This window comes from Rhinolophus ferrumequinum, chromosome 9, assembly GCF_004115265.2.
Source record: "Rhinolophus ferrumequinum isolate MPI-CBG mRhiFer1 chromosome 9, mRhiFer1_v1.p, whole genome shotgun sequence".
NCBI lineage: Eukaryota > Metazoa > Chordata > Mammalia > Chiroptera > Rhinolophidae > Rhinolophus > Rhinolophus ferrumequinum.
Genome location: NC_046292.1, coordinates 37,134,108 through 37,146,391, shown reverse-complemented (window position 1 = coordinate 37,146,391; position 12,284 = coordinate 37,134,108). Strand labels below are relative to the sequence as shown.

At 45.6% G+C, this 12,284-nt stretch overlaps 1 protein-coding gene across 1 annotated transcript in view; it reads left to right on the top strand.

Moving 5' to 3' along the window:
- Positions 1 to 1,508: 1,508 nt before the first annotated feature.
- RAB3B (RAB3B, member RAS oncogene family) overlaps positions 1,509 to 12,284 on the top strand; it is a 60,704-nt gene continuing 49,928 nt past the window's right edge. Inside the window, exons 1-2 of the mRNA XM_033115476.1 lie at positions 1,509 to 1,684; positions 9,789 to 10,016. Of these exons, the coding sequence (XP_032971367.1) occupies positions 9,789 to 10,016 (228 nt within the window). The 5' untranslated portion in view covers positions 1,509 to 1,684. The remainder of the gene's footprint in view (positions 1,685 to 9,788; positions 10,017 to 12,284) is intronic.

Genomic DNA, 12,284 nt, shown 5'->3' with positions numbered 1-12,284 from the left:
CATGGGAGCCAGTGGCCAAGGTGATGTGAAGAGGAGACCAAGGCCTGAGGGACCAGGAAGCCACATGGCTACTGGAGTCACCAGGAAGATGGCAGGACGGGCGCTAATGAGGATGACCATAAGCTAGGGGCTGAAATCTTCAATACATAAGAAGCAAGTGGGGGTCAGTGATGTGCTTGATGAGAAGAGATAGAAGGTGGTATGACCAGAGGGGAAAGGAGAGGAATTTGTGTAAAAGGGTGGAAGTGGCCGTGTTGACCCCGCCTCATGGTTTTATGGTGTGTGGGGAGAGGGAAAGTGAGAAGCCTTCTTGCAGAGGGCTACAAGAGGAGTCCTGGAGGAGGGTCAAGTTTCAGTAAAGGCAAAGAAGTAACCTGAGTACTCTCTGAAGAAGCAGAGGGTATAGAAGAGTTTGTTGACAAAGGAATGGGATTCTAGAGAGTACAGGGGGAAGGGCTGCCAGGAGAAGGACTATGGGAAGGTGAGTGAAAGGGAGGTGTGGAAGTAGCTCCGAAGAGTATAAGGATGAGTCTGACAGATAAGTCAGACAACCAGAGGTGCTGTCAATTGGGTGGTTCCCAAGGTGGAGAGACAAATTGTAGACAGGGTCATAATGGAACTTGGGGGGAAAATCATTTTGGTATCTGACACTAAGATTTGGGGTGGAGGAAGAATGTGGGAAAGAACAATGATTCTAAACCAAAGCTGGCAGCTGGCTCCTGTGACCTGAGGAAGACTTGAAGTCCAGGTCAGGATGGAAGGATGCAGTGCTAATTACCTCTTATTTTAATTACCTCTGCCTTCACTGACAGAGCTGGGACTTCCTAATGACCAGGCAAGAACGTTTTCTCACTCCAGGCTACTGATGGTAATGGTGAGCCCCTGAAAGATTTTAGTTGTTTGTATGTATGTTTGTTTAACAAGGTCGATGGTAACATGGTGGCATTTAAAACGACCACTCAGGCTGCTGGTGTAGAGGATGGATTGGAGAGTGGAAGCAGGGAGAGCCATTAGGAGGCTGTTGCAAGAAGTGGAGGCCGGGCAAGAAGTGAAGAGGCCTGAACCAGGGTGAGAGCAGTGGAGACGAGAGGAAGGGAAGGGTAGGGTATGTTAAGGAGGTGTTATTATCACAGACTGATGGGATGTAGGGCACTAAGGAGTGCATAGGGTAGAGGACAATGCCCAGGCTTCTGGCCTCATTTCCTCTTATAGTCAGCCGTCCAGATTGTGCGTCTCTCCTGTGGCTTGTGTGAGGATGAAGCGATGTAACAGAAAAGAAAGTGCTTTGGAACTGGCAAAATTCTGGTACCCACCATCATCTACATTGTCATCAAAGCTCTCTGCTCAGCCTAATAAGTCCAAGGCGTGAGAATTAAGATCAATCGTGATAGTCACCCAGATATTGGGAAGCGCTGGTCCCCCCAAATACCTCGGATTTCCAGCACCTGCCAGCAGTAGGGGGCCGGGGCGGGGCGAACACGGACTCAGCCCCCGGGCGGGGCGTGGGTGGGGCCTGGACGCGGCTGTAGCGGAGCGGAGCTGCAGCCGGAGCTTAAGCCCTAAGTCGCCGCTGTGGGGACCAGACCCAACCCGCACGGACCCGCACCGCTCTGCTCCGCACCGGGTCCCGCCGTCCCGCTGCGCTGTCGGGGAGCGAGCCGCTCTCCCGCACCCGGAGTGCCAGGTAAGGGGCGCGGCCCCGGCCACCGGCCCGGGAGGATCAGGGACCACTCCACAGCGCCAGGCGCTGGGGACAGTGAGCGGGCGTTGGGTAGAAGCGCAGGGCAGTGGAGGGGACACCGAGAAGGGGCTGGCCGAGGCCGATGAGGAGGGGGCACCGCGGCAGTGAAGGGGCGCGTAGCCTGGGGAGGGGGCGCTGAGGGGGGGTCTACTGGGACCGTGAGGGCCGCAAGAGGAGCTCCGAGGGCAGGGGGCAGCAGGAGTGCAGGAGCAGGAAAGAAGGCGCCCGGGCTGGGAGAAATGGTGAGTGACAACCGAGGCGCAGTGGCGGGGAAACGGGGGGTGTTGGGGGCGGGGAGACGTAACGAGGAAGCTGAGAGGGGCAGTGTGGACCGAGGGTACCCAGCAACCGAGGGGAGCTGGAGGGGGTGCTAAAGCCAGAGGATTGAAGAGAGCGAGGGTAAGGGGAAGCGTGGAGGTGAGGAGCTAAGGTGACGTGATTGGCCGGCGGGGGTCGTTTAGAGCTGGACAGGAGTGAAGTGAGGAGGGGAAGGGGCGCTGGGCAACAGGGGTGTTGCTGGTCGAGGACAGAGGATGTGAATGTGGAGAGGTGGAAGCAAAACGGATGCGCAGGGAGAGAGTCTCGCTGGGTACAGGCAAGGCAGGGTACCTGAGTGGGGGGCGAGCGCTGGGGCTTGGAGGTGGGAAGCTTGGAAGAATGGGAGGGTGGGACCTCGTGTGGGTCTACGGGGACTGCAGAGGGAGGGGCGGGAAACGTGTGGAGGGACAGGGCAGTGGCCCTGGATATGGACAGTGGGCACCTGAATTCTGGCTAGAGGTGGGGGGTGGAGAAGCACTGGAGTAGAGCAGGGGTCTGGTGGCTGAGAGGGGGAGGAACTGTCAGGGAACTTTGAGAGTTAAGGGTGGTGGGGGTGCTGGATGAAGCTGGGGAGGAGGCCAGGTGTGGGCTGTGGTAAGAGAGTGGAAAGATGATGGGGGCACCAAAGAGTCTAGGGGCACCCAGGCCCTAGCTGGGTCTTAGACCCTCAGAAGGCTGAGGAGGAGGCACAGGCATTGGATCCTCTTATACTGCCACCTGGGATCAGAGACAAGAAGAGACTTGTGGACAGAAAATCCATCCACAGGCTGACGCTGTTCTGGAGTCCAAGTGTGGGAAGAGACTTTAGGGAGGGCAGGGCAGCAGCTTCTGGAAGCTAATGGATATGTGCAGTGGAGTGGGAGACAGGGCTCTGCATCCCAACCTCCCAGCATCCAGATGGTAAGGAGGATAGTAAAAGGAGTCAGATGTGTGTGCGTCAGGTGGATGCCCACCTGTTCCGTGCCTATAAAGCGTGGAAGTACCTGAAAAGCTCTGCCTATTGTAATGGGAAGCCCTGGTGCTGTGTTAACCAGAGGAGAGACATTTTGCTGGAGGATGATGGGTCAGGGAAGACTTCCTAGTCATGAAGGATTTAGCTAGCAGAGGAGGAAAGGTTGTTCCTCTCAGAGGAAACAGTACCAGAGAAGGCAAAAATCTAAAATGATCTCCAGTACAAGAAATAAATGAAGGATTAATTTCTTGAGGATTATGACATGCAGGGAGGCATCAGTAGACTATAGAGGAAGTTTAAAAAGGTTTCCCCTCTAAGCTCAAACTCCTCACAGTCCCTTCTCATCAGTACAGCAGAGGGCCGGCTGCATAGCACATGCCCAGTCAATGCTGATTGAACGAATAATTGAACTGTGGTTGCACTACTGCCTCAATTTCATTGTCTACCCTCAAGAGCTGTTATGAGGATCAAATATGAAAATGTGGGTGAAAAGAAATTTCAGCAACTGTGAAGCACTGTACAAAAGAGAAGGGCCACTGATGTTATTATGCAGGTGTGCCTACATTCTGTTAGTGGTCACCCATGGTTCTCCTTCCAGTCTAGAGAAAGAAGGAAGTGAACATTTATCAAGCATCTATTGTCTGCAAGATAGAATGCATTGAAAATACCTGGTAGAGGGCCTGACATTCAGTAGATACTCAGTAAATAGCAGCTATTATGATACTATTTCTGTGACTCCAAGATAACTGGGGAAACAGTGAGGAGGTGGGCTAGGGTGGGCTGCTGGTGATGGGTTGGCAGTGGGGATGGTCTAAGGAAAGACTGAATTAGAAGTTACTAGAATATGGCTTTAGGGAGGAAGTTGCATATTTTCCCTGAAAATAAGACCTAGCCGGATAATCAGCTCTAATGTGCCTTTTGGAGCAAAATTAATATAAGACCCAGTATTATATTATATTATATTATATTATCCAGTCTTAAGATAAGACCAGGTCTTATATTAATTTTTGCTCCAAAAGATGCATTAGAGCTGATTGTCCGGCTAGGTCTTATTTTCGGGGGAACACGGTAGTAGGGTGAAGTCCGCATATGCCTAACTCCTGCCTTATCCTCACTGATAAATGTTCCCGATAGGAAGATGGAATTACATTTATTGAGCACCTGCTATATGTCATATACTATCTAGATGTTTTACCAACATTGACTACAATCTTCCCAATAATGCTTGTTTTACAAACAAGGAAACTGTGTCTTAGTCATGTAAAATTTCTTGCCAAGGTCTCACAGCTAATAAATGGTAGACCTGGAAATTAGAATCAAACAAATTTAATTTGTTTGATTTGCAACCCCAAGCTATTTCCAGTACCCAGGATGACCTGGTAGAACAAAACATGAAGCACACACACACACACACACACACACACACACAAAGAAAAAAGTTTAAGGGGTTTATAAAGCTCTCTCCCGTATACTGGTGTTAATTCTTACAACCGTTTGCCAGTCATTTTATTAACTCATTTTATAGATGAGGAAACTGACACCCAGGGTGTGATCTGCCTAAGGTTACACAACTGTGGAGCAAGCCAGGGCTCAACCCAGGTTTCTCTGACTCAGTGTTGTGCTTTTTCCTTCAAAAGAAAAGTCAATCCGCTCACTTCTTCACTGCATGTATTGATTGAGTTGGTCTCTTCTTGCTGGAGTTTAGGTCTCTCTCCTCCTCTTCCCCCCTCTTGCCTGGCTGAAGTTGGCTTCTTTCTTAGGTGCTTGTTTCTGCTGGCCATCAGACTGAAAGTGTTATTTGTTTTTCACACTAACCCTTGGCGGAGCCATTTCCTTCTTTTCCCGAGGCTGGGACCAGAGATGACTTCCCAGATGGTCCCTAGACCTTCGTCAGTATTGCTCATCATGGAGACAATAAGCTCTCTGACTCTATCGTTTATGTGACTATCACAAAAGAGAGGGAAGGTCTGATTGATGCTTATCTTGCAAGTGTGGTTCTGCCTGCACCACTGTGCAGTGACCTGTCTGCTCAGATTTGCTTTGGGCAGCTGCCTGCTGGGTTGCTTTTTACCTCTCTCCCAAATGTCTGTGTAGCCCCTGCCCACCTCTTGAGAAGATCCACTTGGAAGCTTCCATCTGAAGGTGTCTTCCAACTGAACTTCTCGGCCCTCTGCCTCTCCCTGTTCTGACACCACCTCCTGGGAAAGCTAGGCTGTGTGCACACAAACATAGTATAGTATGGCAGGTACCAAAGAGATGCTCAGGGCTCTGGGAATGCTTTACTCACCCTAAAATTCTTGCAGTTTTTATTTTCCTTAAGCCCAGTCCAATCTGAGAGTCATTAGATAACAGAAGTTCTGGTCATGACACTCCAAATGACTTGCTGTGTGACTTTGGACAAATCACTTCTCTTTGTGGAGCCTCAATTTTTGACCTGTAAAACGAAGGCGAGTGGATCAGGCCAGGAATTGAAATGAGTTTTTTGCTCTTGCCTCACTCCCCACTCTCACCCCTGCGGCAGACATAGTTAATAAAAGCAGGCATTTTCCCCACTGATTCTACACAAGGCCACATGTTATTTTCTCCACCCAGTGTACATACGAAGCACACTAATATACATCGTCTTATTGAAAATTCACAGAAGCCTCATAGATGAGGACACTGAGGCTCTGAGTTTAAGAGACTTATCCAAGTTCATACATTGAGTTCCTGGGAAAGCTGGGACTGGGAGCCAGCCTTTTTGTTATGATTGAAGCTGCCACTCCAAAATCCATTCTAATTCCAGAAGTCTAAGAGTGTAAACAGCTGCATCAGAAAAACGAAGATCATTTATATCACATTTACACTGATAATCTGGCACATAGTAAATGCTCAATAAATGTGTGTTGAAAGGAGTAACATGCCCTAAGGATTTACTATTGGTCTAGTGTTGATAGGTTGTAAGGATGGATACAACTCAGCTTATTCCAGAAGGGGAGGCAAACAGTTAATTATAAATCAAGCTCAAATAATAGAGCCCAGATCAGGGGGAGTGCAGTTGAACAAGCCTGGACTGCAGAAGTAAATTAAAAAGGCCAGTGAAATAATATTTATTGAGTACCTCCCATGGGCCAGGAAACCATGCCAGATTATTTGCATATGATAACTGCTCATTCTCTCTGTACCACAGCTCTGTGAATGAAGTAGGTGGCATTTTCTCTATTTCAATGTAAAAACACTGTGGCTTAGAGAGGCAATATGACTTGCCCAAGAATTCAGCTGAGGAATAGAGCAGGGGTTTTGAACTTTCCCATAACACTGCATGGTACTAGGTCTAGTCTCAGGTGTTAGCTGTGAGGCTTGGGCAAATCCTCTTAATTTCTGGCTCTCAGTTGCCTTCTTGATCAAACGGGAATGATAATTTCTGTCCTTCCAATTTTATCTCCCAGGTGTATTTAGAGGATAAAATAAGATAAAGGACATGAAATTGAGGTAATGCTCACATCTGTATTTCCGTAAAGTTACTCTTTGACCAACAGTTCCATTTGTAGGATCTCTCCTAAGGAAATAAATAGGAAAGTGAATAAATATTTATATAAAGAAATGGCACTGTGGTTTAACTTATAATAAGTAAGAAAAGAAAAATAATGTATAAAAAGAATTGGTCATATGACACGTAGGATGGATACGTTCTACAGGCTGGACTATAATGTAATCAACTGAAATGATATTTATGAAGATTTTAAAAGTCTTAGTAAAATATTTATGATCTAATGTTAAGTGTAAAGGAGCAGGATTCAAAACTAATGAAAGTATGATCTTAGCTATTAAAATACACATAGAAGATATAGACTAGACTGTATAGTACTTATTCATATAGAGATTAAAAGTATAAACAGACCTCTATGCTTATATATGCAAGACTATCTCTGAAGAATACATAAATTGGTAACATGTTTGCCTCTGGAAAGAGGAACCAGAGATTGGGAATCTGGGTGGGAGCAAGACCTACTTTTCACTGTAAACCTTTAGGTTCCCTATTACTTATTTTTATGCTAAAAATTAAGAAAATAATGAAAACTGCAGATGGTGATAAAGTAGTACTTACAAATGGTAAAAGTTTGTTTTAGTTTTTTTCAATGTGTGTATTACTTTCTAAGTTAACAAATAATAAGATATAATTAAAAAAAGACAGTATTTTATTGCATGAAAAAATAAGAGAGGAAATACACTTAAAATGTTAACAATGGTAGTTTCTGAATGGATGGGATGGCTGGTAATTAATTTTTTTCTTTTTTACACTCGTTTTTTTTTGGTAACTTTTGATAATGAATATATACTTTCAAAGTAGAAATTGTGTCTTGTAAACAAACAAAATGACCAACAGTGGAGCAGAGGATGGTGTGAGGTCGTTGTAGTTGTTTCCTGGTTTTAGGTAGAAAAAAAGCATAGTTCCATTGAATTGCCAATTTTTTTTAATTTTTTTTTTATTTTATTGGGGAACACTGTGTTTCTCCAGGGCCCATTCGCTCCAAGTCATTGTCCTTCAATCTAATTGTGGAGGGCGCAGCTCAGCTCCAAGTCCAGTCGCCGTTTTCAATCTTTAGTTGCAGGGGGTGCAGCCCACCATCCCATATGGGAATTGAACCAGCAACCTTGTTGTTGAGAGCTCGTGCTCTAACCAACTGGACCATCCGGCCACCCCTCGGGCAGTTCAGCAGCAGCTCGTTGTGTTCAATCTAGTTGTGGAGGGCACAGCTCACTGGCCCATGTGGGACTCGAACCTGCAACCCTGTTGTTCAAATCTCGCACTCTAACCAACTGAGCCATCTGGCTGCCCGAATTTCCAATTCTTGAAACAGGCTCTGCATCTTGTACCATGAAAAACTGAAAAGTTAGGGTTATGAAATAGTTAAAGCATCTTCCCCTCCCATCTCACTTTCTTCTTCCATGTAAATGTTATGCCTCAGTCTCCAAGCGTCCAGGGCATGTCCCACACCCACTTAGTGGGCCCTGTCATGGGGCAGATTGATACAGGGAGCTGGAGGTCTCAGATAAAGGCCTGAGAGCTGGGAAGAAAGAGAAGGAAGAACAGAGGCCCCCAGGTGCCATATTTAAGGAGGTATTATTAAAGGGCTGCTAATAATCCCACAGTAACCTCTGACCAATCCTACATTTATCAGCTCCTTGTCTGTACAGCTCAGCAGTAAGGCCCACAGAGCTAAATCTATTAGTCTTGCTCTCTTTTCCTTTGGGGGAAAAAGCTGGAATTCCTAAAGACAGTGATGCCCTGGACATTATCTCACGTTGGGGCTGTCCTCCCACCCTGCTCTGACGTTCACCCAGCCCATCTGAGTACCCAGTGCTGAGCACAAGAAGGGATTGCAGGTGGAGAAGCAGAGGAGCTGTGCCTGGTAAGATATAAAAGAAGCAATTAAAGACTCAAATAAGACTATGGGACCATGTGCTAGATTATGGGGTTCAGATCCAAAGTGTTCTAGAAAAGGAGAGGCTAGTGACAGGTCGGAGAGGGCCGGGGTCTCAGGGTAGGCCTGGCATGTAATAAATACTTGCTGAATGAATGAATGAGTGAGTGAATGAACAAATAGATAAAGGATTTAGGCTTTGAAGGATTTGGAATAATAATGACTTATGTTCACACCTGTGTGGGATTTACCAGTCTATTAAGGTCTTACTCATTTTTAACTAACTTGACTCCTGTAACAGCCCTGTGAGAAAAGCAGGGCAGAATTGTTCTTGCCATTTCCCAGCTGGTGAGATGGGGCGCCAGAGTGATGCGTGACTCTTACTAATTCAGCACACATTTACTGAGTGCCAGTTCTGTGCTAGGACTCATGCTAGAAGCTAGAGGTGCAGAAAGAAGTGCATTAAATTCCAGATGCTTGATCTAAAGAAGGGAGGAGTAAGCAGTTCTGAAATGATACGTGTTGTTTGTGTGCTCTGGGAGCACAGGGGCAGGACTTCATTTGGCTGTACAAGGATGAATAGGAGTTTACTAGGAGGAGAGTGTTGTAGGCAGAAAGAAAGAATACTCATACATGTCTAAAGGGACAAAAGCAAGAAATGACATGGCACATTTGGAGTAACGTGTATAATTCGGTATGAAAGTAGCAGACGTTGGTAGGGAGAAGACTCAGGGAAGATAAAGTTTAGCAAGTTTATTCTTTGGTTAGTTGGTTCTTTGTCAAGTTGAACAGATGGGCTTGATTTTTAGAGCTGTGGGAAGCCATGAAAGTTTTTGAAACAGGGAAATGCTAGCCCTGCACTGGGCATTTACTGGAATGTTAACGTGTTCGTTCTTTTTGCTTTTTTTTGTTTTAAACTCAGCTTAGGAGCTGCCTGCTACAGGAGACTCTTTGACCACCATGCCTCCAGGTTGGGTTAGATGCTTCTTGTGGGCTTCCTCAGCCAAAGCTTCCCTCTGTCTTATCACGTATCTACTGCTTTGTTACTCTGCATTTTATACTCTAATTTGTGGCTACTCAGAGGTCAGACACCATGTCTGATTTGAAGAACTTGTATTTCCCATGCCCAGCACAGAGTTTGACGGAGAGCAAGGTGCTCAGTCAATATTTGCTGAAGGAATGAATGGGAGGAACTGGGTTCCACCCCAATCCTGAGACAACATTGGGGCAGGTGCAGTGATGTAGCATGTGTTTCCTCAGTCATTCTGGGGTAGGGAATGAGTATGTGAATGGTGGAGTGACCATTAAAAGGTTGGTGACTCAGGGTGACACTGGAAGTGTGTTCCTGAATGACCACAGGTCTCTCCTTCAGATGGCTTCCGTCACTGATGGTAAAGCTGGAGTCAAAGATGCCTCCGACCAGAATTTTGACTACATGTTCAAACTGCTCATTATCGGCAACAGCAGTGTCGGCAAAACCTCCTTTCTCTTCCGCTATGCCGATGACACCTTCACCCCTGCCTTCGTCAGCACTGTGGGCATTGACTTCAAGGTGAAGACAGTCTACCGCCATGAAAAGCGAGTGAAGCTACAGATCTGGGTGAGTCCTGGTCATCTTGGGCAGGATTGTCCTGAGATGTGACTAGTCTGCTAATACAAGGGCTGGGAGGTGGGCTAGTTTGGAACTTCTGGTCTGATGGCATCAGGCACCAGTGCTATTACTGGTTTGGTCCCTGGACTGCCCCTTGCTGGTTTTATACTCTCCTGTGGGGGCTCAGTTGCTTCTGCTGCTTAACTTCCAAAGGGCTTTATCCTGGCCTATATGAAGGAGTGACTGAGAATCTGGGCCACTGACTAGTCTTGGAGCCTTTATTATATTATTTAACATTTTTGGGCCACCCTTTCCTCCCTATTATAGATTTATAATAGCATCTATATCACGGGGCTGTGGGGTGCTTAGCATAGTTCCTGGAACGTAGTGAATGCACGATAATTGTTGGCTACCGTATCCATAATTTATCATTGCATAACAAATCACTTCAAAACTTGATGGCTTAAAACAACAATAATAATTCATTAGCACACAGTTTCTGTGGCTCGAACATTTGGGAGTGGCTTAGTTTCTGACTTGCGACCTTTTATGAGGTTGCAGCCAATGTCAGCTTAGGTTGCAGTCATCTGAAGGCTTGAGTGGGGCTGGAGCAGCCCCTTCCAAGGTGACTCAGTACTGGCTGTTACTGGCTGTAGCAGGAGGCCTTAGTTCCTTCCCATGTGGCTCTCTCCACAGAACTGCTGAAGTGTCTTCATGGCATGGCAACTGGCGTCCCCCACAGGGAGAGATCCAAGAAACCAAAGAAGTGGCAATGTCTCTTATTCTTAGCCTTAGAGTATTCTATTGGTCACTGATTCAGTGTAGGAGGAAACAACACGAGGTTGGGAGGAATCTTGGGAGGTGATGATCATTGAGGACCATCTTGGAAGCTGGCCACCATAGCTACTATTTTGGTATTTACCAGTTGTACTAATAAATCATTTACATATTTGAGATAATACAGCAACATGGAGATCATATGCTTTTTAATAATGAATTAACACTGAGATAGGAAATTTTGAAAATTTGTGATTTAAAGTATTCAAAACATGTATTATTTATTATCTGTCCATTCAACTTGTTAAATGTACATTACTACATCATGCATATATCTTATTGGTATAGTCTATATATAGTACTTTTCTTTTTACAAATTATTTCTACATATTAGTATGATTTCACAATTAACCCCATGAGTAAGATATTACTTTAATACACTCCTATTTTACAGAAGAAAAAATCCAGACTCAGAGAGTAATCAACTTGCCCTAGGTTGACCACACAGCTATAAAGTGGATTCCAGCCCAGATCTTCTGATTCTAGATTATGTTCTCTTTTTTCTACACTGTAGAACAGCACATTAGGCCTTAATGAGCCCATATTTCCGTGTATGATAATGTTAAGTATTAATTTACATAGAGATAAAAGTTCATGTGGTTCCTTTAATCTCTATGAAAAGCATTGAGGAATCGTAAATCATTAGAAATGTGAGAAGCTATACCACTTAGTACATTGGTTCTAGAAGTGTGATCTCTAGATCAACAGTACTGGCAGCACCTAGGAATTTGGTAGAAATGCAAATTCTCAGGCCCCTCCTCAAACCCACTGAATCTGAAACTCTGGGGTGTGGCCCAACAATTGGTGTTATAACAAGTCTTACAGGTGGTTTTGAGGCAGGCTAAAATGGAGGAACCACTGTTCTAGTGTAATGACCTCATGGTGAGAATCAATAACCATTTATTAAGTACCTATCATGTGCTGAGTGCTTCCATGTGTGTTATGTGACATCTTCCTTGCAGCCAATGCACAGAGGAAGGTGAGAGCTCAGGGTGTTTGGGGCATGGTGAGCAATGCAGTTTAACTGGACAAAGGCTGTGAAAGAGCAGGGAGGAGGGGCTCAGAGGGAAAGTTTCTGGAGAGGCTATCAGGTGGCAGCTTGGGGTTAGGAAGACCTTGCACAATACAGAAGGTTCTTGCTGTGGGCCAGAGGGTACCTAGTTGATGATTCCTTGGAAGCTGAATAAACTATTAGATGCCATTTTTTATATGTGAAGATAAAATGAATGTTCACTAATATTTACTATATGGATGGACACAGATGTCTTCATTTGATCTCCATATCAGATGGTCACAGATCCTACATGCGAAAAATCTTCGGGTTGGAAGAGACATTCTGCCCTTCTAAAGGGTTGGCAGTGTGGCTCCCTCGCTCCTACATTAATTTTCAGCCCATTGTGAGCTTTTGCAGTTTTCCTATGCCTGGTTAAGTGGATTTAT